This window comes from Nicotiana tabacum, chromosome 5 (genome assembly GCF_000715075.1).
Source record: "Nicotiana tabacum cultivar K326 chromosome 5, ASM71507v2, whole genome shotgun sequence".
NCBI lineage: Eukaryota > Viridiplantae > Streptophyta > Magnoliopsida > Solanales > Solanaceae > Nicotiana > Nicotiana tabacum.
In genome coordinates this window covers 152,678,591-152,705,279 of record NC_134084.1, presented here as the reverse complement: position 1 = coordinate 152,705,279, position 26,689 = coordinate 152,678,591, and the positions used below count along the sequence as shown (strand labels likewise).

At 33.2% G+C, this 26,689-nt stretch overlaps 3 protein-coding genes across 4 annotated transcripts; 2 read left to right on the top strand and 1 right to left on the bottom strand.

Annotated features, from left to right (window-relative positions):
* Positions 1-316: 316 nt before the first annotated feature.
* Positions 317-4,167, top strand: LOC107832524 (uncharacterized). Its single transcript, XM_016660389.2, has 5 exons — positions 317-760; positions 1,718-1,888; positions 2,248-2,376; positions 2,632-2,796; positions 3,408-4,167. Exons 1-5 carry the CDS (start codon positions 542-544, stop codon positions 3,780-3,782), a joined length of 1,059 nt encoding a protein of 352 aa, XP_016515875.1. The 5' UTR covers positions 317-541; the 3' UTR covers positions 3,783-4,167.
* A 1,084-nt stretch (positions 4,168-5,251) lies between these two features.
* LOC107764140 (uncharacterized) lies at positions 5,252-12,549 on the bottom strand. 2 transcript variants are annotated; one of them, XM_075254212.1, is made up of 9 exons: positions 12,145-12,549; positions 11,322-11,995; positions 10,869-10,945; positions 10,527-10,695; positions 10,321-10,409; positions 10,024-10,188; positions 9,776-9,853; positions 6,525-6,628; positions 5,252-5,711 (listed from the first exon to the last, which is right to left on the bottom strand). In XM_075254212.1, the coding sequence occupies exons 2-9, from the start codon at positions 11,971-11,973 to the stop codon at positions 5,606-5,608; spliced, it is 1,440 nt and encodes a 479-aa protein (XP_075110313.1). In that variant the 5' UTR covers positions 11,974-11,995; positions 12,145-12,549; the 3' UTR covers positions 5,252-5,605. The 2 variants fall into 2 exon arrangements, with proteins under 2 accessions (XP_075110313.1, XP_075110314.1); XM_075254213.1 differs by having other exon boundaries at positions 5,252-5,583.
* Positions 12,550-25,348: 12,799 nt separating this feature from the next.
* Positions 25,349-26,456, top strand: LOC142181038 (uncharacterized). The gene is made up of 2 exons (XM_075253151.1): positions 25,349-25,673; positions 26,392-26,456. Exons 1-2 carry the CDS (start codon positions 25,349-25,351, stop codon positions 26,454-26,456), a joined length of 390 nt encoding a protein of 129 aa, XP_075109252.1.
* Positions 26,457-26,689: the final 233 nt, after the last annotated feature.

The following is a 26,689-nucleotide window of genomic DNA, read 5'->3' as shown; positions in this document are numbered from 1 at the left end:
ATTAATTATCCCTTATCCGTCATACCAAACCAGCCGTCTATAACTTTAAAAGGACCTAATAATTTCAAAAATATATTATTTTCACATATTCTTACAATAAAAGATAAGATAAAATAGAGGTTGGGTCATGTTAGTTGACCTAGCCCTACTTGATCCAAGCAAACTTTGGACGGTTTGAATTATGATTTAGCTATTGATTTGATTCGTCCAACTTTAACCCAATCCGCCCAATTAATTGTCTACCTCTAAGTAATAGCACCCTCCAAAATAAAGAAAAATTAAGAATAAATTAATTCTCTGATCTTTAATGCTGAATAGTGTCTAACTTAAAAGGAGGAAAGTTAGTTAAAGACGTTATATGGCCTTTTTCCCGCACATTCACTCTCCCCATCACCCGCCATTCTTTTCTGTAATATCCATAATCCAATCTTCGCATTAATTTGGTGGTGGAGCTGGCGATCTTGGCCCTGCCTCTGGCGGTGCTGTTTCTGTTCTACTTCTTTTTCTTGATTTGAATATTCGCCTAAACAAGTAAAATAAAATGGCATACAGAAGGAAGCAGGGGATGAGCAGATCATCCACTTTCCAGGAAGAGACCATTTTCCGATCCCCTGCGGACCCGAAGCCGCAGGGGATCAGCAGATCATCCACATTTCAGGAAGATAGCATTTTTCGTGCTTCCTCTGGAGATCCTTTTTCTTCTTCGTCTCTCGCGGCTCAGGCCATCAGAGCCTCAGCCGCTTATCGCGATCAATCTCAGGTCCTTTTCTTCTCCTTCATTCCAATATAATTGTCAAGCTCCGTTTTGCCAATTATATGCATGCATTGCCCAATACAGTGGCGGAGCCACATGTATTCACGGGGTGTCAACATCCCTTCATCGAAAAATTATACACTGTAGCTACGTTAATTTTTTTTTTTAAATGTGTATATGTACTACATATTGACACCCTTTGGCTTCGTCGTGGATTTACTATTTTATATTCTGACCCCCTTAGTGAAAATCCTAGCTCCGCCGCTAGTCTTGTATATGATCTCCAATTTCTCTGGCTTTTGTGACTCATCCCTTTTCACATGTCAATTCTTCTCTATTTATTGCTTTATATTTCTGATAGCAAAATTTATGAATAAAAATTGATTCTTAATATCAAGAATTTAAACTTTACATGAAATCACATTAATCAGTAGGGACTCTCATTATGGCACATCTGATATGTTGTATTAAAGGGTACAACAGAAATATTTCTTGCTGAGCAATATATTCCAATCATGAGCCTTGGCGTAATTGGTAAAGTTGTTGTCATGTGACTAGGAGGTCACAGGTTCAAGGCCGTGAAAACAGACTCTTGCAGAAATGCAGGGTAAGGCCGCGTACAATAGATCCTTGTGGTCCGGCCCTTCCCCGAACCCCGCCCATAGCGCGAGCTTAGTGCGTTGGGCTGCCTAAATTAACTGGGAAATACATTTCCATCATGAGCCTTGGCGCCATTGGTAAAGTTACTGTCATGTGACTAGGAGGTCACGGGTTCAAGCCGTGGAAACAGCCTCTTGCAGAAACGCAGGGTAAGGCTGCGTACAATAGACCCTTGTGGTCCGGCCTTTCCCTGGACCCCACGCATAGGGAAAGCTTACTGCACCGGGCTGCCCTGTATGCACCGTTGAATAAATACATCGGCTCTAATTAATTGGTGACACTTGTACTTGCCATCAAAATCAGGCAGCTGCAGCTCTTTCCAATGGTTATACATCATTTACGCCGAGTGCAAATGAGGGAGGTGGTTTATGGGGAGTTGTAGCTAGGAAAGGCAAAGAAATTCTTGAAGATGGTAATCATATCTCCCACCTGCAATATGAAGCTCCCAACAGCAGCATCCGAAAAGAAAGCCAGGTGATAATTTATAGCCCTCTCCTTTCTTCTCATAATACATGCACAATTCCTCATTTTAAGTGTCTATATATCTGTAGTGGTAGATGACAGTTAATCCTTTTGTACATGATCCGAGCCCTTACCATCGCACAAGTCTTATAACTGACCTGATTGTGCAAATATTTTTTACATTATCAATCGATAGAACTTAAACTCTAGGTGGATAAGGTAGTGAACTAACGGTAACAAAGAGGATCATGACTGATCTATGAAAAAATGGACTGACTGAAGTTGATTTTCACCAGAGTATTTTATAGTTTCTCGGGTTTCCCTGATCAGGTACATGCCCTGCTTCAACATAATTTTTTCTTGAATTTCAGGGAGGAAGTACAATTGCTGAGACATCGCAAGATCATGTGTCGAGTGTACGAAGCCCATGGCAGATGCAAACGACTCGGCCACAAACACAAACAACGAGTCATGAAGATCAACTAAAGGATTCTCGCGACGTAAGGTGGCAACTTGCGTGATATATGATGTATTTATGGTTCATGTATTAAGTATCTGAATATAAGTTTTTAACACTAACAAACCGGCCATTTGAGATCTTAAGTAACTGTAGCAGCTAAACATGAAAACAACGTATTTTTCTTTTGGCAAGTACCAGCATGATTTATATTATTTGCATAGTTTTACTATGATGTTCGTGTTATCTACTTGCTGGGGAAAGAAATGCATTATTTGGTCTGTCATTTTGGTTGCAGGTGGCAATGGCAACTGCAGCAAAAGCCAAACTACTACTACGAGAGTTAAAGACTGTTAAAGCAGATCTTGCGTTTGCGAAGCAACGTTGCTCTCAGCTAGAAGAAGAAAATAAAATACTTCGCGAGGCTCGGGAGAAGGGAGACAATCCTGCAGATGATGACATGGTAATTTTTCACCTATTAGTACATATTTTGTTCTTCTTTCCCCTTAGTAAGCCTTCATTCTATGGTACAAAAGTATAAAACTTGCAGAACATTAGTGAAATTCAACCTGTTAGCACACATGGTATATTAGAAAGCAAGAATATACATAGTTGACATGTAAGTTTTTTTTCTGTATTTTACTGACTAGTCCACTTCAGGTACAGTGTGTCAACAAACCAGACTATTATTTCTGACCACTATATAATCTATAATTTACCCTTATGGGGTTTGATGTTCATGGCATTTAGCAGAAGTACAAGTGCTAAATCAGAAAGGGAGCCTTGCCGTAACTGGTAAAGTTGTTGCCATGTGACCAGGAGGTCACGGGTTCGAGCTGTGGAAACAGCCTCTTGCAGAAATGCAGGGTAAGGTTACATAAAATAGACCCTCGTAGTCTGGTCCTTCCCCGGACCGCGCATAACGGAAGCTTATTGCACCAGGCTGCCCTTTACCCTTATGGGATTTGATGTCCATGGGATTTAGCAGAAGTACAAGTGCTAAATCTTCTTGATGTTGTTGTCTAAATCAACTCTAAAGATTGAATTGTTTCCTATTTACTGCGATTATTTCAGATACGGCTTCAACTAGAGACGCTATTAGCAGAGAAGGCTCGACTAGCACACGAGAATTCAGTGTATGCGCGTGAGAATCTCATATTAAGAGAGATTGTAGAGTACCATCAACTGACAATGCAGGATGTTGTGTATTTGGATGAAGGCTTTGAAGAAGTTACTGAAGTTTCTCAAATACCTGCAGTTTCAAGAATGCTTTCTGCTTCCCCTCCTTTATCCCCTAAATCCATGCATTCACCATCTAGATCCTCCTCTCTCACAAAGGAAACTGCTCTTGGTTCACAAGTAAAACCAAATCATCAAAACAATGAAAATTCATCAAGTTCCAACATTTCAACTTCAACTTCCAAGGGGAAAGATTTATCAAGAAAATGATCAACTCTTGTTTAACTGCCAATCTTGATTTTCTGATTTTATCAATAATTAATATTTGTCAAGTATTATTCCATTTTTTGTTTGGGATATGGTTGGTATGAAGGTGAACTAAGAGGAATTTTCCAATGAGGTGTCTTGTATTTGTGGTGCTTCTTTTCTTGATTGGTTCATTCTTTTTCTTGTATTAACGGCAATGTTGCGTGGACTCTACAAAATACTGTCGTTCGGTAACGGATCCTCCAAAAATATACTACTTTTAAAGGATCCAACACGCACCTAACGGCATTTTCGGAGAGTCCGAGCAACATAGATTAATGGATGTGTATTATTTGGTTTTTCTGCTCAGCATAGAGAAGCCAGCTCAATACTCCCTACTTGAATTTGATTGTTGCTTTGCCTCTTTCAATTTGTTTACTCTTTTCATCTTTTCTTATAGAGATGTTAAATGGAAAGAGCTTAAGATAAATGAAAAATAGTTGTCTCTGACTCAAAAGATAAATGACTACTACTTATGTTGCCAATAAGTCTTGTCAATGAACTTAAGAAATAAATGGTCTATGAAACCATGGACTCCTAATAAACTAAAATAAGGAAATATATTGTTTAGAATTATCGAACTTACTCCAGGAAACAAAAGTTAGGGAAAACTATATAATTATGTTAACAAGAGATATTATTAGATAGCACGCTGATATAATTCTCTAAATTCAACTATATCTAAAACAATTTAACTAACTATAGTGATAAATTATAGGGATAATTTTAAAGATCTCCCTCTAGGTTTCGCTTCATAACACTAGTCTCCCTTGTGCATTGAATAAAAATCATAGCAAGAATTTTGATGTAGACTCCAGCCATGGCATATTAAACTTCAACCGCATTATTGTATAAAGCGAGTGCACCGGAAAAGAACGGGAACTTGATTGGTTAATCTTGTCTTCTTAAAGAATTGCGGATTCCTAAACCTAATAAGGGAAAGCGATTCTACTCCAATTGCAATACGGATTTAGGAGAGCCTATGTAGAATCTTTTCTTCCTTTATTTTCCTTTCTATAAGCAATGGATATGATAATAACCCAGCATCAGCTCAAATAAGAATGAGGGGTAATAATAAAAATGATTTGGCTAGAAATAGATCTCCCATTCGAATAACATTTTATCATCCAAATACAAATTTTAACAACTCAAGTCAAAAGAACACTATTTTTTTACGTAAACAAATTTCTTGAAAGAAAGATGTACTAATCAAAAGGCAATACTCCCCCAGTAGATCTTCAACTCCTTTGGCCTAGTACAACCTTCTTTCAGTATATTTGGTTGTATTATTATAAGTTTCTTTGTCAACATGACCCTGAAATTGTCGTCGAGAGCATTGTCTTTCCAGCAAACCAAATAAGCTTCGAGCCACCCAAAACTTTTAAAAATCTGAACATCATTGGGCACAATAATGCAACTTCTTCATACCATTGTTTAGGAAATGAATTTTTTTATTTTTTTTGATATGTTGATTTAGGGGATAGAAATATACATCTGACAATTTAGCTATTTCATACATTGTACACTTGGTAATTCTGTTGATTAATGGACCGATACAAATATTTTCTCATCACAAACGTATGAACAATAGCCCGCTCCTTGTTATGGAACCAGATATAAACAACGGCCTCAGAGACTCTGTTTACCACCTACTACTTTCTGGAGGCAACAGATCAGATACTGAACTAAGTGTTAATATCGCTTTCCGTGGATGGCTGATCCGCTATAGCTCCTCGTAGTGAAGTTGGCAGCTTTAACGGGACTCCTGCTCAACGACAACTATTACTTCAGAATAACTGGAAAAAGAGACTAGTTGAACCATCACCAAATGATTTTAGATCGGCAGGTTTAACTAAAGCCCTGCACAGAGGGCACGTCCTCTCCCTCTCAAACCTGGCACACAAAATAAGTACACCATCAAGCCAACTGAAAGATGGTATTACTTAAAACACATTGAGATAACAAGAAATATGTGTTTCCTGATTCTCATTCAATTATGAACTATTCCATGCTCGTTCTCCAGGTATCAAGAGGATGAAGAGGAAACAAGTAATTCTTCGGAATCAGGAGAAAGCATAATTGCACAATATTAATTTGCAAAATGCAGTCTCTGCAGAAAAATGGGTCAAGAGAAAGAGCAAGGAATATGCTACCCTAGTTCATTCTATAAAAGACAATATCCTGTCAAACTAACTTTGATGAGGAAGAACAGGCAGAACAACCTCTGGTAAAGACCCTCCTCCATCTCCAATTGTAAGGTTCAGGGTTCAAGTCACAAAAGGAGCAAACTGGGATAGCGCAATTGGACTCCTGGGTTTTGGGGGAGAGGTGGGGTTTCAGGGAACAACGTTTAGCATATCAAGAAAAAAAATCACATCAATATACTTTAGTTGATAAACTGAATCGGAGTCATTTTGCTTGGATGTAAGGAAAAGAGGAAAAAATCCTAGCTCTAGGGGTGGAAAATTGCGTTACCAACTCAAGGTGAATAAGCGCAAAGAAACTGAAGAAAGGGATATCAAATATTCCTTGTGTATGGTTCATGTGTTATTTGCAATCCCCTTGTGCTCATTACTTCACAACTACCAGGTGACAATTGAGATAATGAAGATCACTCCATTCTAATAACAGGTTATACATCATGCATGAGCCATGCTCAAAGAGGGTCAAAGCACAAATGGTTGAAGCAAAAGGCAGAAAACTGACCATTCAGAAACACAGTCTTCGCAAAATAAGTGTTTACAACGTAGTAAGATTGGTGTATGCATTTTCTCCTGGCAAATAGCGCAGAGATCCCCCGCTGCATTGACCTGCAATTGATCACATCGTCTTAGAGCTTCAGCAAACACTTAAAGCAAACAGTTTGGTTAGTTTCTTGCAAATACTCATTAATAAGTCCTAAAGACAAATTTTACAGTGGATGGCTTCTCATCTTATAAAGACAATTACAACTCTAAACAATTAATTTTTTTTGATGAAGTAAGAGATATTATAAAAAGCATCAAGAAGATGCAAAAGAGCACTGTCCAGGTGCTAATAACAACTCTGGTAGCTTTTCCCCAACTCAAAACAAATACTTGAATTTTTCCCCAACATAGCTTCCATACAAAAACTACTCTTAACACCTGTGAGCGTATTTTCTTTTTCCTTTTTTTTTAATTAAGTTGACACCTTAAAGACCTCTGTAGAGCTCTTTCAAACCATTGTTTACACAGAATTCGACCCAACTTGCAAAGGCACCAACATCAAGAGATGGTGATATACTTCATTATGATACGTTATTTGATGATTAAACTATTTTTAAACATAACAAAAAGAGAAGGATGTAATTTCCCACCCAAGCCCAATACAGAGGGGGGTAAGCACATGCTTTCATGAGTTTTGTAGGTGAAAGAGAAAGAAGACAAACGACCAATCAAAATATGGGAAAGATAAACCTGCTGATGTAACATGCTATAGGAAAGTGAAATCCAGAACACGAATTCATAAAAGTTGATCCCAGTGAAAAGGTATCTTGCTTAACAACTACCTCATGCAAAATTAGCATGAATTACAACAATAAATAGCAGGTGGCGTAAAGGAAAACCACTGCGAGAATAAGAAGTGGCATATAAAGACACGACATCCTCATATAACAGATAGAAATCAATGCACCCAAGGTGTGGCTTAGTGGCCAAGGAAGTGGGAGGAGAACCATGAGGTCTCAGGTCCAAATTCCAGTGGAGACAAAAAAACACTAGGAAATCTTCCCATCTACCTAAGCCTGGGTGGGAAGAGTTACCCTATACTTATGTTGGTGGGAGGTACCAGGTATCTGACGGAATAGTTGAGGTGCACAAGCTGTCCTAGACTCAATGGTCATCCAAAAAAAAGAGATAGAAATCCATGGTACAATAACATGCCAATTGCATGAGGCAATCGATAAGCTAGAAATTTAACTAAAAATGGAAAAGCGTATGGATAACATTTTGGTACTCATTTAAATGACAGCGAAAATAAATAATATCTCAAATGTTGGCAAATAACATTTTAAAAATATATCTATAATAGTACCAAAATTCATGATTATTTAAGTAGTTAAAGAGTTAGACTTGCCTATTCCAGCCTAAATTTCCACTTTTCCTTTTTACTCTGTGTTGAATAAATTCACTTTTGCAGAAAGAAAACTTTAGTTTCAAAGATTAAATGGGGAAAAAATCGTACTGAGAAGAGTAGAAGCCCGTCTAGGCAAAACAAATAATACTTCGTAAAAGTTATCTACGATTCACTTACATTCTTCTCAATAATTTTTTCTCCATGTTTATCGTTGAAGCTAAAAGCTAATCCTATATACCACATGCGTCCCCCCACGAGTACTAAAATAGTTCACCTTCTCAACCGTTCTTTTATAACCCTTCTATAACCCCAAAGTCAATCAAGAAATCAATTTGAAAAGGATGGAAAAGTTCATTTGGGATCTTAAATGATATTACTGATTATGTATTGGTCCTTTTTGTTCAAATGATTAGTCAATGTCATTTTATATGGTATTAAATAAATAAATTAAACTTTTGTTTTGCTATCAAATGCATTTAATATCTGAAGTAGTTATTTGAGGTGCTAAGCAAATCCTGAAGTCCGTCTGCTATTCACTAACTAGATCTTAGATATAGAGGGCTCAGTTAGTCATCTATTTTATTTGTTTGTTTATTTATTTATCTTCAATTTTTTTGTGACAAGTGTTAGCTGCCTAATTATATATGGACTCCACCCCCTTCTTCCTCCCGTTTTCTAACTTCTCTTTTTCTTTTCCTTTCTTGCTAAGGATTCTTTGTGCTCATCTCCTCCTTTGCATCAGATAGCATGGGACTCCGATTAAGTGTCAAGAAAGTGAAGGTTTCTTTTTATGATGTTGGTGTCCTTGCCAGCTTATATGCACAAGTGTTGGCTAAACCTGTCCGCCGAGGGGCTAGAGCTGATGGACTCATACTGAGTGTCGTACCTGAGATGTGATCTTGAGATCTTCAGGTTGTTACTTCTTTGCCTCAACTATTCAGGCATCCTCATGTGGACACAGTAATTGTTTATTGATAGTCTCTCTCTTCAAGATAAATATCAAGCACACTCCTCCAAGGGAACTCTCACAGTCGGCACCATAAAACAGAAGACGCCACTCTTTCTTCAAAGGGAAACATCAACCACTAACCTCAAGGGATTTCTCAAAACATTGATGGATAAAGCAGATGGCCACCAATAAAAATGCTGAAGAGCAAGGCATGAATTGCTTTTGCCACATCCTAGACCAGAGGGGAACCTCTCCAACACCAACAACAACAAAAAACCCAGTGAAATCCCACAAGTGGGATTTGAGGAGGGTAGTGTATACGCAGACCTTACCCCTACCCTGGGAAGGTAGAGAGGCTCTCCAACACCCAATATGTTAAATAAAATAGCACCATACTAGAGGAAGATTTTTTCCCCCATTCTACTCAAAGTAAAAACTATAGTTCCAGTAGACAGAGCAGCAACGCAATCCTCAAGCATACTCATATGATGAAGGTTCTAATCTGAAACTTATGCCACAGAAAAAATTAATACTTGAATAGGATTGTTAGACATTTAAACTGAAATTCCCCTGAGGCACGAAAATTTACAAAATCCTCAGGTGATGTATCTTTCTTTTTTTATTGTTTGTTTGATAAGGCCTCAGGTATAAGTTTCTATGCTGGAAGTCCTATGTTTGCAACTATAGAATTCTAAAGTTTGGAATATCGAGTTCTATGTTGCGTTATGAGCCTCTCTTGTGTAATTCTTATTTGTCATGAGCAAAGGAAGAGGAAAACTATCTTACTTATCAAAAAAGAAGAGGAAACCAACTTACAGCAACTTCAGGATACATAACTTCTTCTTTTTTTGAGAAAGAACTTCAGGATACATATTATCAAAAAGTTTTTTTAAAAAAAAGGAAACCATGTTACCTGTTCAGGGGTCGCATATACTCCATAGTGAATCTCCTTACGTGACAGCGCCTTCAGAGCTGTGAAGAAAGATTGGACCTAAGGAATATGAAGGTAGGATCAGATGAGAATTAGTTAGGTTATAGAAATGACAATGCCGACCCTTAAAATTAAAGAGATTAAGATATTGTCTTATCAAGACAGAAAGATTAAGATACTGAAGGACAAAGAATAAATGGAAGATAATAAGATCGACTTAAAAAAGGTACCTTCTCGACAACAGAAGTCAGCTTAAAAGTTAGATACAGCCCGGTCATTAATGATGAAAAGAGGCTTCCGTATTCCTTGTTCAAAAAGAAACGATACCAAACTGGCGCTGGAAGCAGAGCACGATATAGCAGTACAAGATACTCAACCAAAGTTAGCAATTGACCCTGTGAAGAAAATAACTTCTCAGAAAGCTTCTTTTTTCCCTTTTATACACATGCACATAGAACTGAGCATGAAAGAGATAATGCCTATTAAGAAAATGAGAGGGTGGGTAAATCTATCTACATTGCTGTCACCTGCTTGCGGTAGTTCCGGCCCCTGCTATTCTTGTAATACATCAGCAGAAAACATTTGAAGACCATTGCTGCCTGGCGAACCAAAGTATCTGTAAGGAAAGCAAAGTAAAAGAAGTCAACTCTATGATATCGTATTAAACTATTCACACATTGAGTCCAAATGCTGAGCAAGAAATTCTAATTATGACAACTTCACAAGAACATACCATTCACCATGATTATGAAGATCGCATGCCAAAAAGGAGGTATGGCCTTTGGTGGTAGCATCAACAATGGATACAAAAGATCATCATTTCGGTACCACCAATAAAAGCCAACTACATAACCGCTGAACAGAAGACATACACCGATCAAAACAGAGATTTTCCTCTCGCCCTGGAAGGAAGAAGAAGATCAATAATTTCAATGTTCATTAGTATGAGAAAAGTATCAAGCAGAAAAGGGCAGGAAGACAGATTAAAAAGCACATCAGTTCCTTTTTCTTTTTTTCTTTTTTTTTTCTGTTTTTCCCTTGTAGAGGGTTGGTGTTGTGAGGACATTTGCATCACCTTAAGTGCAGTCTGCTTCTTTACAATATCATTTGACTTGAACATGACGGCAGCGATCAAAATTGTAACAAAGAAACCTGCGGGTTCATGCACAAGCAAAGAGCAATCTTGAGAAATACTAACTTATGGAAATTAAAGTAATGCACAGTAACCCTCAAACACGCAAAACAAGAAAATTGATAGCCATCACAACGTTCAACAGAAAACGGCAGAGCATAGATACCATCACTAACCCACCCACCACCCACCCCCAACCAAAAAAAAAAAAGAATTAGCTACCAGAAGAGAGAAAGGACAAGGAAAATGTTGCCAAACACTAGCCCCAAAATAACAGAAAACGCAAAGAAGCATCACTAAATACACGATACAATTGAAAATACAAGCAAGAACTGTATGCCGGCCAGTTTATTATGAAAATCACTTAGTTACCATAGAGAGGAAACAGTAATATACCTTGCAAATGCTGCCGGATGAAAACAATCAACAAAAGCAAAGAGAACGGAATAATTTGCTCAATCCACCTAGCAGCCTGCTGTATATCATATCTTTGGTAAGAAGACTCCCTATTATTAACACCAGCACCGTCAGCAGCCCCCGTATCTGCGCTTCCATTGACACCATCTCCCGCCCCTCTATCACCCGGTTGACTCTCCAATGCTCCGACTGAAGCTGCAGACCCCGACCTTGAAATTGGCCTCCCGAAACCTTCATTTTGCCCATCCACTTCCCTCACTGGTCCAACACCAACAGTCCCAACTCTATCATGATCTTGCTCGCCCGCACCAATAATCCTAATTGAAACTTCACCAGAACCACCAGCAGCAGAAGCTGGTGATGATGCCCCAGCGTTATCATCATCCACACGGGACTGAAAATGATCGCGGACCCCACTGTTTATCAAACTATCGGATTCTGAATGATTTGACCTTGTCCTTAAAATTCCAGAATATTCCAATAATGTTGATAATGGCGCACGAAATAAATTCGAAGCAGATAATTGCACTCCTCCTCCATGTCTTCTAGAATTAATACCAATATTGCTACTAGTCGATGAAGAAATACCTCTGTGTGCGTCCGAATTTGTACCGGACGCTTCCATCCGCATCGCCCTAACCCTAGACCCAACCCTAATTCATAGATAAACAATTTCACATTCATAAGCTCCAATTAAACAAAAAATAACAATAATAAAAGCTAAAAAATATAAATAAACAATCATCATCCTATACTAAATAACGGATACTTTTAGTTTTATTACATAACGTGAAAAGCTCACCTTCGATATGGAAACGCCGTGGAAGAACCTATACGATCAAACAGAGAATGAATCCTTCACAGAAATGAATATTTACAAACCCTAATAACTTGATTAATACAATATTGATAGTAATACGGATCAGTCAACGCGGCGAATCAACAGTGTCTCTGAAAAATCAAAGATGAAAAAGTAATGAATTATCGCATTGAAAATGCAACGAGGCGATGATAATGAGAGCGAATCGAGGGGGAAGGGGGGGGGGGGGGTTGGGGGTGAATGGTAGGTGAAATTTGCGGTATGGTTGGGGTTTGGGGGGAGGGGGAGGGGCTCTATCAGGCTATCTGACTTTTTGGACTTTTCTGAAGGCGCTCTCTGAAATGGAATGTGCGCCAGAAGAAGAGAGCTAAAACAATCACATAAAATGGTGTGGGTAATGGTAAAATTACATTTTTATAACCGTCAAAGCTATACTTATTTGCTAATAAAATAAAGATAAATTTTCATAAATCACTACGGTTTAGAGCCTAAATTAGTATTTTGTAATACGTAATTATAGTTTGTTTAATATCATTTACAGTTATTGTTCAATGGTTACCAGGCGAATACAAAGCATATAACATATATCGACTCTACTATCAAGGCGAAATAAGCAACTATTCAATTATTATAAAAGATATAAATTGTATCGACTGTATTACCAAAGATGTAACTTATATCGACTGTATTACCAAGGATATAACATGTATTAACTGTACTATCAATGAGAAATATAAAAAAATAAAATGCTTTTATTAAGAGTCGAACTCAAGACCTCCGCAAACAGTTGATCTCTTATTTCAGTGCTATGGGTGGATTTTCTAAAAAATCAAGTATAGCTACAAATGATAATTTTTTAAAAATATAGCTACAAATAATAAATACAATGTATATGTTGTTGTGTCGCATAATTTTTGTTAAAATAAAATATGATTTCTATAATATGATTCTCCATTAAATAATTCTAATGAGCTAATAATTTATGTATTGGCGGGTATAAATTTCTTACACTATCAAGTAATTTTTAATTATATATAACTCTTCTTATGTAGGTTTGAAATGGTGATTTGGAAAATAGAGTGATATCGATAGTGTAAAAATTCATTAAATTGTATATACGAAACATAAATTCAGTTTTAATTCTAGAACTAGTATAATAAAAAGTCCAATCTTTTTTATGGAATAAAAAAAATTCCATCCTTACAAGTTCGTCTTAAATGTAAAGTTTAAAAAAAAAAATCAAGTTATTGATTAAATGATGGTGGATGAAAATCACATTCCTCCTTAACTTTATCTAGGGGGTTATTAATTTTATATTACGTGAATTATTTCAATAATAGTTGGTGGATAATTAATTCGAAGTCAGTCACTTCCATTTGAATATGTTAGGTTAATTATTCCTTTTACAGTTAAAGATTTTTATTATCTTAGATGGATTACCTAATCTTTATTACAAGTATAACCTTAAAATGATCCTAGATGTTTGATACGAGAACAGCAAATTGCAATCATCAGAATTATTCTGATAGAGCAACTAATGGGGTTTGATAATATTAGTTATTAAGTGTAAATTCTGAATCTATATTATATTAAAAGGAGAGTAGTATGCATTGTGGTTAAGCCAAATGGCAAGCTAAAATGAAGTCACTTGGCAATTTTAGGACAACATTAATAATTAGAAATTATAAATAGAAACATAATCAATGAAAGTAGTTTAATGAATCTTATACATAATCTAAATAAATCTATGAGTTGATCAATATATAGATACAAATGTATATCTATATATAGACAAATCTAATCTATATATATATATTTGTATCTATATATTGATCAACTCATAGATTTTCTTCTATATTAGTTAGAAATATGGAGGTAAAAAATTAATTAAAAAATTATAATAGAAAAAATAAAAATATAGAGATACGTAAATTGAGATAACCTATGACTATTTATATTTTGGAGTAAGTTAAAATAAATAAAACTAAAATTTACTTAAGATATTAAAGATTTATTGAGTTTAAAAATTTAATAAATTCAAGCTGCAAAATAAGATCTTATTAAAGTATACAAAATATTTATAAGGGAAGGAAAAAACTAAAGAATCAGTAAAAAAAATATTTTAATAACAATAATAATGAAGTCATATTAATATTGATAAATCGAGCAAATAATTATCTTATACATAAATATTACTACAACATTTAGATATAATGTGATTTGCAGTCGTACCCTATTTTTATGCCACCTTTTAACCTATACCGTATTTTAAAAACTATTGATTTCGTAACCAACTAACAAAAAATTCGTAATAATATGACCATTATACCCCTTCCAAAACATATAAAAGTTGCATCAAGCATATCCAAATTCAAATTCCAGATCTCCTCCATCAATCCGTCTCTCTTGAGATCGCCTCTCGCAACCAGATTCAAATTCCAAATTCAAATTCAAATACATTGTAAGTATTCAAATTCATCTCCAGAATTCAAAATAGTTTTTGAATTATATGTTTTCTGATTGATTGATTGATTGAAGTTGTTTGACGAACTTCACTGATATGCTGAATTTGCATTCTAAATCTGTTTGAAAATGAATTCTAATATTCTAATCCGACAAATATGCTAAAAAAATTATATTAAAATATTTTATGAGTGTTTTAATATTTAAAACACCTATGCACAAAAAACTTCAGCATAGGTGCTGAAGTTTTTTTGTTATTATTTAAAGGCTGAAGTTTTCCTATTACACTGGGTAAAAAAAAATAAAACATTAATTAAAATTTCATATTGAACAAAAAGCTTCGGCACAGGTGCTGAAGTTTTTTAGTTAATCTGTAAAAATTTCGGCTAATGGAGCTGAAGTTTTTCTCCTGCACTATGTATTTTATTATCATTTTTTGGAAAAACTTCATACCAAAAAAACAAAACATCAATTAAAATTTCAAAATGCACAAAAAACTTCGGCATAAGTGCTGAAGTTTTTATTCAAACAATTAAGAAAATACTTTTGTATGATTAAATTTGAATTGAGTACAGTTAGTTTAAGTTTGAAAGCATAACATAATTTTTTGAAAATGCGGTCCAATTTAGAAAGTAGAATGATAAAAAAATATTTGAATTTGAGATGAGAAAGTTATTTAATTTTTATCTATATTATATTAGAATGAGTGTGATAGAAATATATATTAAATTCGAACAAGCTAATAAAAATTCACATGACAATGTAATAATATTAGGAATTGAATAATATAATATCAAAAATAAAGACTAAATAGAGAAAAAAATAAAAATTTAGATTTTTTATCATAGAGAAAAGGGGTAAAACTAATTTAAATTTGAGATAAGAAAGTCTTCTATATTGTGATAAAAAAAGTCATAATATGGGTAAGTCCACGTAACTCAAGTCTAATATACAAAATCAAAAACTAAAAATATTGAATAATAAAAATAAATTAGAGATAATGTGAGGATATTTATAAATCATGAGTTTAGAAACTAAAATAAAGTAAATATATAATAGTTAAAAATATTATTAAAATTTAAATAATTTAAAATTTTCAAGCAATATTTTTAAATCAAAATAAATATTTATTTTATGATTAAAAAATTATATATTTATCTATATTATATTAAAGAATAGTAGTTGATAATGATATTAAATAAAGTTACAAGTTAATGAAAAGCCACAAAAAACATAGTAAGACTATATATCAAATTAAAAAATAGCTAAATTACGTTAAATTACTAAAAAATTACTATTCAAAATGAAAGGGAAAAACTACTTGAATGTGAGATTAGAGTTCTTAAAACTATGATGAGAATGCTCAAACTATGGATAATACCACAAAATTGAAGTCTTATTTATGAAAAATAAAATAAAAAATAAAAAATAAATTTCTATATAGGCAATTATACTAATAAAAACTAAAAATAAGTTTCTATCTTAAAACTAAAAGAGAAAGAAAATTTACATAAGTAAATAATATGATAGTGAAAATATTGCTACAACATTCAGCTATAATGTGTTCAAAATAATTATAAAATATTTTTTTATGATTAAAATAAAATTTTAATATAGGTAATTTTACTAATAAAAATTAAAAACTAAATTTGCATCTTAAAGCTAGAAATATGGAGGTAACAAATTAATTAAAAAATTATAATAGAAAAAATAAAAATATAGAGATACGTAAATTGAGATAACCTATGACTATTTATATTTTGGAGTAAGTTAAAATAAATAAAACTAAAATTTACTTAAGATATTAAAGATTTATTGAGTATAAAAATTTAATAAATTCAAGCTGCAAAATAAGATCTTATTAAAGTATACAAATTATTTATAAGGGAAGGAAAAAACTAAAGAATCAGTAAAAAATATATTTTAGTAACAATAATAATGAAGTCATATTAATATCGATAAATCGAGCAAATAATTATCTTATACATAAATATTACTACAACATTTAGATATAATGTGATTTGCAGTCGTACCCTATTTTTATGCCACCTTTTAACCTATACCCTATTTTTAAAAACTATTGATTTCGTAACCAACTAACAAAAAATCCGTAATAATATGACCATTATACCCCTTCCAAAACATATAAAAGTTGCATCAAGCATATCCAAATTCAAATTCCAGATCTCCTCCATCAATCCGTCTCTCCTGAGATCGCATCTCGCAACCAGATTCAAATTCCAAATTCAAATTCAAATACACTGTAAGTATTCAAATTCATCTCCAGAATTCAAAATAGTTTTTGAATTATATGTTTTCTGATTGATTGATTGAAATTGTTTGACGAACTTCATTGATATGCTGAATTTGCATTCTAAATCTGTTTGACAATGAATTCTAATATTCTAATCCGACAAATATGCTAAAAAAATTATATTAAAACATTATATGTGTGTTTTAATATTTAAAACACATATGCACAAAAAACTTCGGCATAAGTGCTGAAGTTTTTTTGTTATTATTTAAAAGCTGAAGTTTTCCTATTACACTGGGTAAAAATAATAAAACATTAATTAAAATTTCATATTGCACAAAAAGCTTCGGCACAGGTGCTGAAGTTTTTTAGTTAATCTGTAAAAATTTCGGCTAATGGAGCTGAAGTTTTTCTCCTGCACTATGTATTTTATTATCATTTTTTGGAAAAACTTCATACCAAAAAAATAAAACATCAATTAAAATTTCAAAATGCACAAAAAACTTCGGCATAAGTGCTGAAGTTTTTATTCAAACAATTAAGAAAATACTTTTGTATGATTAAATTTGAATTGAGTACAGTTAGTTTAAGTTTGAAAGCATAACATAAATTTTTGAAAATGCGGTCCAATTTAGAAAGTAGAATGATAAAAAAATATTTGAATTTGAGATGAGAAAGTTATTTAATTTTTATCTATATTATATTAGAATGAGTGTGATAGAAATATATATTAAATTCGAACAAGCTAATAAAAATTCACATGACAATGTAATAATATTAGGAATTGAATAATATAATATCAAAAATAAAGACTAAATAGAGAAAAAAATAAAAATTCAGATTTTTTATCATAGAGAAAAGGGGTAAAACTAATTTAAATTTGAGATAAGAAAGTCTTCTATATTGTGATAAAAAAAGTCATAATATGGGTAAGTCCACGTAACTCAAGTCTAATATACAAAATCAAAAACTAAAAATATTGAATAATAAAAATAATTTAGAGATAATGTGAGAATATTTATAAATCATGAGTTTAGAAACTAAAATAAAGTAAATATATAATAGTTAAAAATATTATTAAAATTTAAATAATTTAAAATTTTCAAGCAATATTTTTAAATCAAAATAAATATTTATTTTATGATTAAAAAATTATATATTTATCTATATTATATTAAAGAATAGTAGTTGATAATGATATTAAATAAAGTTACAAGTTAATGAAAAGCCACATAAAACATAGTAAGACTATATATCAAATTAAAAAATAGCTAAATTACGTTAAATTACTAAAAAATTACTATTCAAAATGAAAGGGAAAAACTACTTGAATGTGAGATTAGAGTTCTTAAAACTATGATGAGAATGCTCAAACTATGGATAATACCACAAAATTGAAGTCTTATTTATGAAAAATAAAATAAAAAATAAAAAATAAATTTCTATATAGGCAATTATACTAATAAAAATTAAAAATAAATTTCTATCTTAAAACTAAAAGAGAAAGAAAATTTACATAAGTAAATAATATGATAATGAAAATATTGCTACAACATTCAGCTATAATGTGTTCAAAATAATTATAAGATATTTTTTTATGATTAAAATAAAATTTTAATATAGGTAATTTTACTAATAAAAATTAAAAACTAAATTTGCATCTTAAAGCTAAAAAGAAAGAAAATTTAACTGTAGCTAATACAAAAATAATTATAAGAGAACTCAATACATTTGGAACATAATCAAATAAATTAATTCAAAGTTACAATTTAAAATAAAATATGATATTATTTTGGTTATAGGTGAAATAGTAATATAAAAACTAATTAAAATATTGTAGTAGAGAAAAGAGTGTATAAAAAATAGAGGTAGTGTGAGGATACTTATACTTTAAATTAAATAAAATAAATAAATAAAATAATTAAAATATATTTTAAAATATTAATATAAATTTAAATGATTAAAAAATTTCGAATAAGAGGTTACAAGCATAAAAATATACCAAATTTCAAGAATAAAACATTTATATTTATTAAGGACTATTAAAGAATAATAAGCAAGACATTAATTTAATTATTAAGCTAATAAAAACTTATATGATAGTATAATAATATTAATTAATAAATATACAATAACTATAAGAAAAGAACAAAAAAAAAAAGAATTTGCATAAAAATGATGTGATAAATAAGACATATTTGACTTTTAGTCTTTCAGATAAAAACAAAGTGATAGTAAGAATTTTGTTAAAATAATATTATCTCATGTGCTCAAACAAGACAGATCACAACATGACATGTTTAGTATTCTTTAATATTGACAGCAAAATGAAATGCAAGTACTACAATTAAGGATTATGCTAATACAAATATAAAAAAAAAGATAGGTTGTCCACTAGGAGATTTGAACAATAATTTCATATCCTTCTTCATAACTAATATCTAATATTATACAATTTTTATCTCAGAGATTTATATTTTAAAGTTATTCGCACATGATTCAAATAACCTACATCACAATTTGATATGATTTTTGCCCGCGTATCGCGCGGGTACTAATACTAGTTTAATTAATGAGACTTAAGTGCAATAGTGTGAATCATAATACTAAGAGCTCGTTTGACCATAAAAAAAATCACCTTTTTTTTCGAATTTTTTTACTTTTTTCCGAAATCCGTGTTTGGCTATAAAAATTTTAGTTTTCACTTGAAGATGAATTTTGAAATTTTTCGAAAATTTGAAAAAACTCCAAAAAACTGTTTTTCAAAATTTTCACTCAAATCACATACCAAAATTCAAAAACAATCCAGAATTATATTCATGTCCAGACACAACTCTAATTTTCAAATAGCATTTTTACTTAAAAAAATAATTCTTCGGAATTTTATAATTCTTATGTCCAAACGCCGACTGATTCAACATTTAAGTATTTCTTAAAAAGCATTTCTAGCAATAATGATATGTAGTAACAATAGCTGCATAGCAAAAAGGTTCAAATAGAGCTAAAAAAGTTGCGAGTGAAAAAAATGAAAAGGAAACCTACACGATATAGTTGCTCAAAAAATAATTACCGAAAAATATATATTTTTGGTATATTAATATATAATGTACATATTTTATAAATAATCAATATACTCCCTCCGTTTTAATTTGTTTGAACCTATTTGACTGGATACAAAATTTAAGAAAAAAGAAGACTTTTGAAATTTGTGGTATAAATCAATCAATAAATATATGTGTGGCTATAAATCATCTCATTAAGGAGAATATAAAAAGTATAAAGTTATATTATTTTCAAATATAGAAATGAATTATTCTTTTTGAAGCGCACTAAAAAGAAAATTGGTCCATCATTTTTTAAACAAAGCAAGTATATTTTTTAGGGAATCTTATATAATTGTACCAAATAAGTTTCAACTTACCAACCTCTAGCCAATAATCATAAACTTACCAAAATTAGTCAAGCATAATAAAAATTAAAAATTCGATTAAACAAGATTCTTTCTCTCCAAGAATCACTTCTTCCATATTTTTAAGTGTGATCGACAACATTAGATGCAAGACGGGAAGAATTTTTCATGAACGAGATAGCAAACAAGATAATGAAATACCAAAAATATATATATACAAGATTCAAAAAACATAAAAGCAAAAAATAAACTTTTTCAATGGGTATGGTTGAAATCCATTGAAAACATATAGATGAGTCAAAATACAAATTTTGAGGAAGATTGGAGGTGATTTGGACCGATTTGGTATCAAAATTCGTAGTTAAAATCGAGCTCAAAAAATTCTTCTGCGACACATCTATCAAATATGTATTACGCATGTATCACATATACAAGCCTTATGGATATATATATATATATATATATATATATATATATATATATATATATATATATATATATATATATATATATGATACACAAATGATACCCAGTGAGATACACATATCATTTTCTTTCATGTTCATCTTCTGCTTCGAATTTTCAATTCAACCCACCTTAAAATTCTACCAAATCATCTCAAAACTGAAATTCAAAAATGTACCCAATCTATTCTAATAACACTCACTTAAAGAAAGCAAAAATTTGACCCTTTTTTCCTACTATAAATAATTAATTGGCCAATATTGGTAACATTTGGCTAATATTAGTAATATTTAATGAATTGACCAATTTTTGTAATAAACTACTTATAAATGGACATAGCTGGTAGTTTTTCTATTTTTTATATATTTAACAAACGGATATAATTACTTTTAGTCGACCGACCAAATATGTTAAAAGCTCAAATGGTATAGAAAGATTATAGTTGGGTCAATTAATCCTTGAAAATGAAACAGTAATTAACCCAAATAGTCGCCCATTGTCACGACCCGGATTTTCCATCCTCGGGAGTCATGATGGTGTCTACTCGTAGAAGCTAGGCAAGCCACGAAATATAGAAATCCTAACTCTTTAATTTTAATCCTTTTATCAACTTGAATTAACAAGTAATCAACAATTTAAAGATTAACGATAACAGAATAAGCGGAAGACTTAAGTAGCTACAAATGATCAAAATCAGTACTACAATGCCAATATACTCCTCTAACCGGAATCTGGTGTCACAATATTCACGGACTGCCTATGAGTACTACATACAAATGTCTGAAAAAGGAAATACAGTCTGTCTCAAAAACAAGTGAAAACAGAACATATAATTGGATAGAAGAGAACGTCGGGCCCCCGGACGCCTGCAGGACTACCTCGAGATCTCTGGATGGACCGAAAGCTGGCTCCCTAAGTGCTACTGTCCAAAAGCTGCTTCGGTATCTGCACATAGTGCAGAGTGTAGCATCAGCACAACTGACCCCATGTGCTGGTAAGTGCCTAGCCTAACCCCGGCGAGGTAGTGACGAGGCTAGGACCAGACTCCAGATAAACCTGTGCAATTCAAATATATATTGCGGTAAAGAAAATACAGAAATAAACAAATAAAGATGGGAGGGGGAAACATGCGTTGGGGAATAGCAGGTAAAACAAAATATCAAGAGAATTATAAAGGAATCAAAATCCAACCACTAACAAGAATAAGGAATGCAAAGGCAGATTTCACTTTATTTTCACATCTTGTTGCAGGCGTGCAACCCGATCCCATTTCCTGTATCTTGTGGCAGGCGTGTCACCCGCTCCCATTTCATGCCCGCTCTCATTTCCTTATATCTTGTGGTAGGCGTACCACCCGCTCCCATTTCATTATATCTTGTGGCAGGCATACCACTCGCTCCCATTTCATTATATCTTGTGGCAGGCATACCACCCGCTCCCATTTCATTATATCTTGTGGTAGGCGTACCACCCGCTTCCATTTTATTATATCTTGTGGTAGGCATACCACCCGCTCCCATTTCATTATACCTTGTGGTATGCATACCACCCACTCCCATTTACAAGCCAACAATAATCACAAGGAATCCCGGCAAGGGAATAATAATATCAAACAAACATCCCGACAAGGGAACAATGATATCTCAACACTATCCCAGTAAGGGAACAATAATATCTTAACAATATTTCGGCAAGGGAACAATAGTATCTCAACAATATCCCGGCAAGGGAACAATAATATTAGACAAACATCCCGGCAAGGGAACAATGATTATAATAACATGTGAGGCACAATAAACCACGACGGAGTCATAACAATTTATAATACAAGACTCACGGGCATGCTTGACACCGACGTATAGATACTCGTCACCATGCTTATACGTCGTACTCCACAATTAAAACGTAACAAATAGACACAAATTTCAAGCCTTCGCGTTCTTACCAAATGAGTTAGGTCTAACAGAACTTCGCGTTCGAGGAAGATGGCTCGCGTTCGCGGAGCTTTGGCTCCTCAAGCCTACGCGTTCGCGGGCCAGTGGCCGCGTTCGCGATGCACAAAATGGTGACCCCTTCCCAGGCCTTAATCTTATGCGTTCGCGAAGGGCATTCCCCCCTCAGCCTCGCGTTCGCGTCTTAAGCTTCGCGTTCGTGAAGAAGAAATCTGGTACCTGGGAAATTTGCCTTACGCATTCGCGAGAGGGACCACGCGAACGCGAAGAGTAAAATCCCTGAGCACTGAACAACAGAAACCTACAACTTTTTGAGTTCCAAAAACCTTCCGAAACACATCCGAAACACACCCGAGCCCTCGGGGCTCAAAACCAAACATACGTACTAACTCAATAATATCATACGAACTTATCCGTGCGATCAAATCGCCAAAATAACTTCAATAACAATGAATTAAACTTCAAAATCAATGAAGTATTTCAAAACTTCTTAAAGCATCAAACTTTGCATTTACGGTCCGAATCACGTCAAACGAATTTCGTTTCTTACCAAAGTTCAAAAAGTTTTCTTCAATCATATATAAGACATGTACCGGGCGCCGGAACCAATATATGGGCCTGATACCAATATGTTTTAATCCAATTCATTTCCAAACCTTATGAACAATTTCAGAAAACAAGTTTTTTCAAAAATTCATTTCTCGGGCTTGGGACCTTGGATCCGGGCATATGCCCAAGTCCCATATTTTTCTACGGACCCTTCGGGACCGTCAAATTACAGGTCCGGGTCCGTTTACCTAAAACGTTGACCGAAGTCAAATTAAATCATTTTATAGTCAAAATTTATTATTATTCACAGATTTCACATATAGGCTTTCCGGTTACGCGCTCGGGCTGCGCACGCAAATCGAGTTGATGCTAAAAGAAGTTTTTAAGGCCTCGGAACGCAGAATTTCATTTTAAAACAAGTGAAAAGGTCATCACACCCATCCTACCACTTAAACTAAAAATAGCCAATGAAATATATATATATATATATATATATATATATATATATATATATATATATATATATAATTGCACAAGTTTATCTGGAGTCTAGTAAAAAGTAAACAATGAATATCGTCGATTGTTTGTATAGGAAACTACCGGCTATGTCCATTCATAAGTAGCTCATTATAAAAATTGGCCAATTCATAAAATACTACTAATATTAGCCAAATATTACTAATATTAGCCAATTAGCTATTTGTAGCAAAAAAATATTAAATTTTTGCTTTCTTTTGAACGAGTGTTATTAGAATAGATTGGGTACATCTTAAGAAGCTTGGATCTCAGTTTTGGGATGATTTGGTGAAGTTTTGAGGTGGTTTGAATTGAAAATTCGAAGTAAAAAACTGAACATGAGAAAAATAATATGTGCATCACGATGTGTATCATTTATGTATCACATATGTATAATATTTGTATCAATTGTGTATCACATGTATATCCATGTATACTTGTGTGTGAGATACATGCGTGATACACGTTTGATACATGTGTCGCAGAAAAAAAAATTTGAACTCGATTTAATTACGAATTTTGATACAAAACCAGTCTAAATCACCTCCAATCTTCCTCAAAATTTTTATATTGACTTATCAGTATGTTTTCAATGAACTTCAGATATACCCATTGAAAAAGTTTCTTTTTTTCTTAGATTTTTGAATTTTATATATATATAATTTTTGTATTTCATCACCTTATTTGCTGCCTCATCCATGAAATTTTCTTTTTGTCTTACATCTAATGTTGCTAATCACGCTTAAAAATATGAAAGATAATTTTTGCATGTGATTCTTTGAGAGAAAGAACCTTATTTATTTGGTTTTTCAATTTTTATATATGCTTGGCTAGTTTTGATAAATCTATGACTAATGGCTAGAGGTTGAGACATTGACAGTTGTATACAATTGTATAAGTTAAAATATTAGCTGGTTAACTAGAAGAGCAGTTAGGCTGTTAGTATAAAATATACAGTGTCTTTCAAGTAGCCAGTTATGTTAGTTATCACTGTAGCAATGAGAAGCAGTTGTTTTCTTCCTCTATTCTTCTTCTTTTCCTGCTCATTTCTCCATTGCTAATAGCTTCGAATCTAGATATTATCATGGTATCATAGCGAGTGTCATTGATCTACGCGTCACGACTTCAATTCTAGATTCTTCTCACTCAATTCTCAACTGATTTACTCAACTAAGTTGTCTGATTGTTTCGACTCCCAAAAGTTAGGGTTCGTTTGATATGAGCAATCAAAAATTGTTGTGAAGTTTTGTTTGAGCTTAATTCCTCCTTGGTGAAGGAAGAAAATGGCTATCAACACTGAAGATAGTGGATCAACTCCAACTAATGCAATTGCAGCTCCGATAATTGACCAGCATCATCCTTCATTTCTTCAATCCCAACAATACTCCAGGTAGCTCTCTAATTTCAGTTAAGCTCATTGGACCTAAGAATTACACTTTGTGGAGTAGTACTATGCATGTAAGTTTGCTAGAAAAAAGTAAGATAGGGTTTGTGGATAGGAGGTACCCTTAGAAGAACTTTCCTCCTATTCTACATGAGTTGTGGGAAAAGTGAAATGCTATTGTGCTATTGTGGATTATGAATTCTGTGAGTGCCGAGTTATTGAGTAGCATGATGTATGCCTCAAGTTCTCACAAAGTGTGGATGGATCTCAAGGGAACTTTTGACAAAGTCAATGGTTCCAGAGTGGTGTTCCTACGCAAACAGATAACTACCCTTACTCAAAGGATGTCATCTATCTCTGCATACTTTTCGAAGTTGAAAGAGCTATGGGAAGAATTTGATGCCCTTATGCCATGTACTGGGTGTAGCAGTGAAGAATCAAAGAAGTATGTTGAACATTTTGAGTATCAAAGACTGCTTCAGTTTCTTATGAGCCCGAATGAAACATACTCTCAGTCTAGTAATCAAATCTTAAACATGTCACCAAGACCATCTATAAACAAAACATACTTTATGATTATCTTTGAATATAGCAGAAGAGCATTGGCTCAACCCTCACAAGTCAAAAGGTTCACGATGCTACAACCATGTTCAGCAGTAAGGGAGCTAATTCCTCTGTAGCTCAACTCAATAACAAGAGTAACATTAGTCACAGTCATACCTATCTAGGAGATGGAATGACTCACACTGGGGCAACAATATTATTTAGCAACAAAGGCAATGCAGGTTCAAGCTACAACTTTTTTGGTGCAAACAATCATTCAGGCTCTAACTACAGGTCTAGGAAGAATAGTCTACAATGTGACTATTGCAATTTTAAAGGACACACTAGAGAAAACTGCTACAACTACATGGCTATCCACCTAAATTTAAGCCAAAGAAGAAAGGTGGCTTTGGGACTGCTAACTTTGCTCAAGGTAATACAAGGAATTATCCCTCTGAAGTCCTTAGTAGTAGCACTACTGGTCAAGTTGGTTCCACTGTCAACTTTTCAGGAACCTCTTAGATGCAACAGGCTAATCAAAGCTTTCAAACTCGTATCCCTCAATTTACTCAAGAACAATACAGTCAAATTTTGTAGCTTCTAGGCAAGCAAACTGAATCCAGTGGATCAACTATGGCAACATGTATGCCTTACTGTGGTGATATTACTGAAATTCTGACTATATGGATTGCAGATTCAGGAGCTTTAAGTCTCATGGTAAATAGATGTAATTTGCTGACTAAAGCTAAGGCAATCTGATGATATAAGGGGAAACGTGCATTTGCCTACTGGTAGGCTTCTGCTTATCTTCTAAAGGATATAAAGGTATCTAATGTGATGCACATACCTAACTTCAAGTTCAACCTTCTATTTGTATCCAAGCTAACTAAGGAAATGAAATGAGTAGTTATGTTCTTCCCTGATGATAGAATGTATGGGTCCACCAACTTCTATAGAGAACCAGGTTTTCTATCAGGTTCAACAATACACAC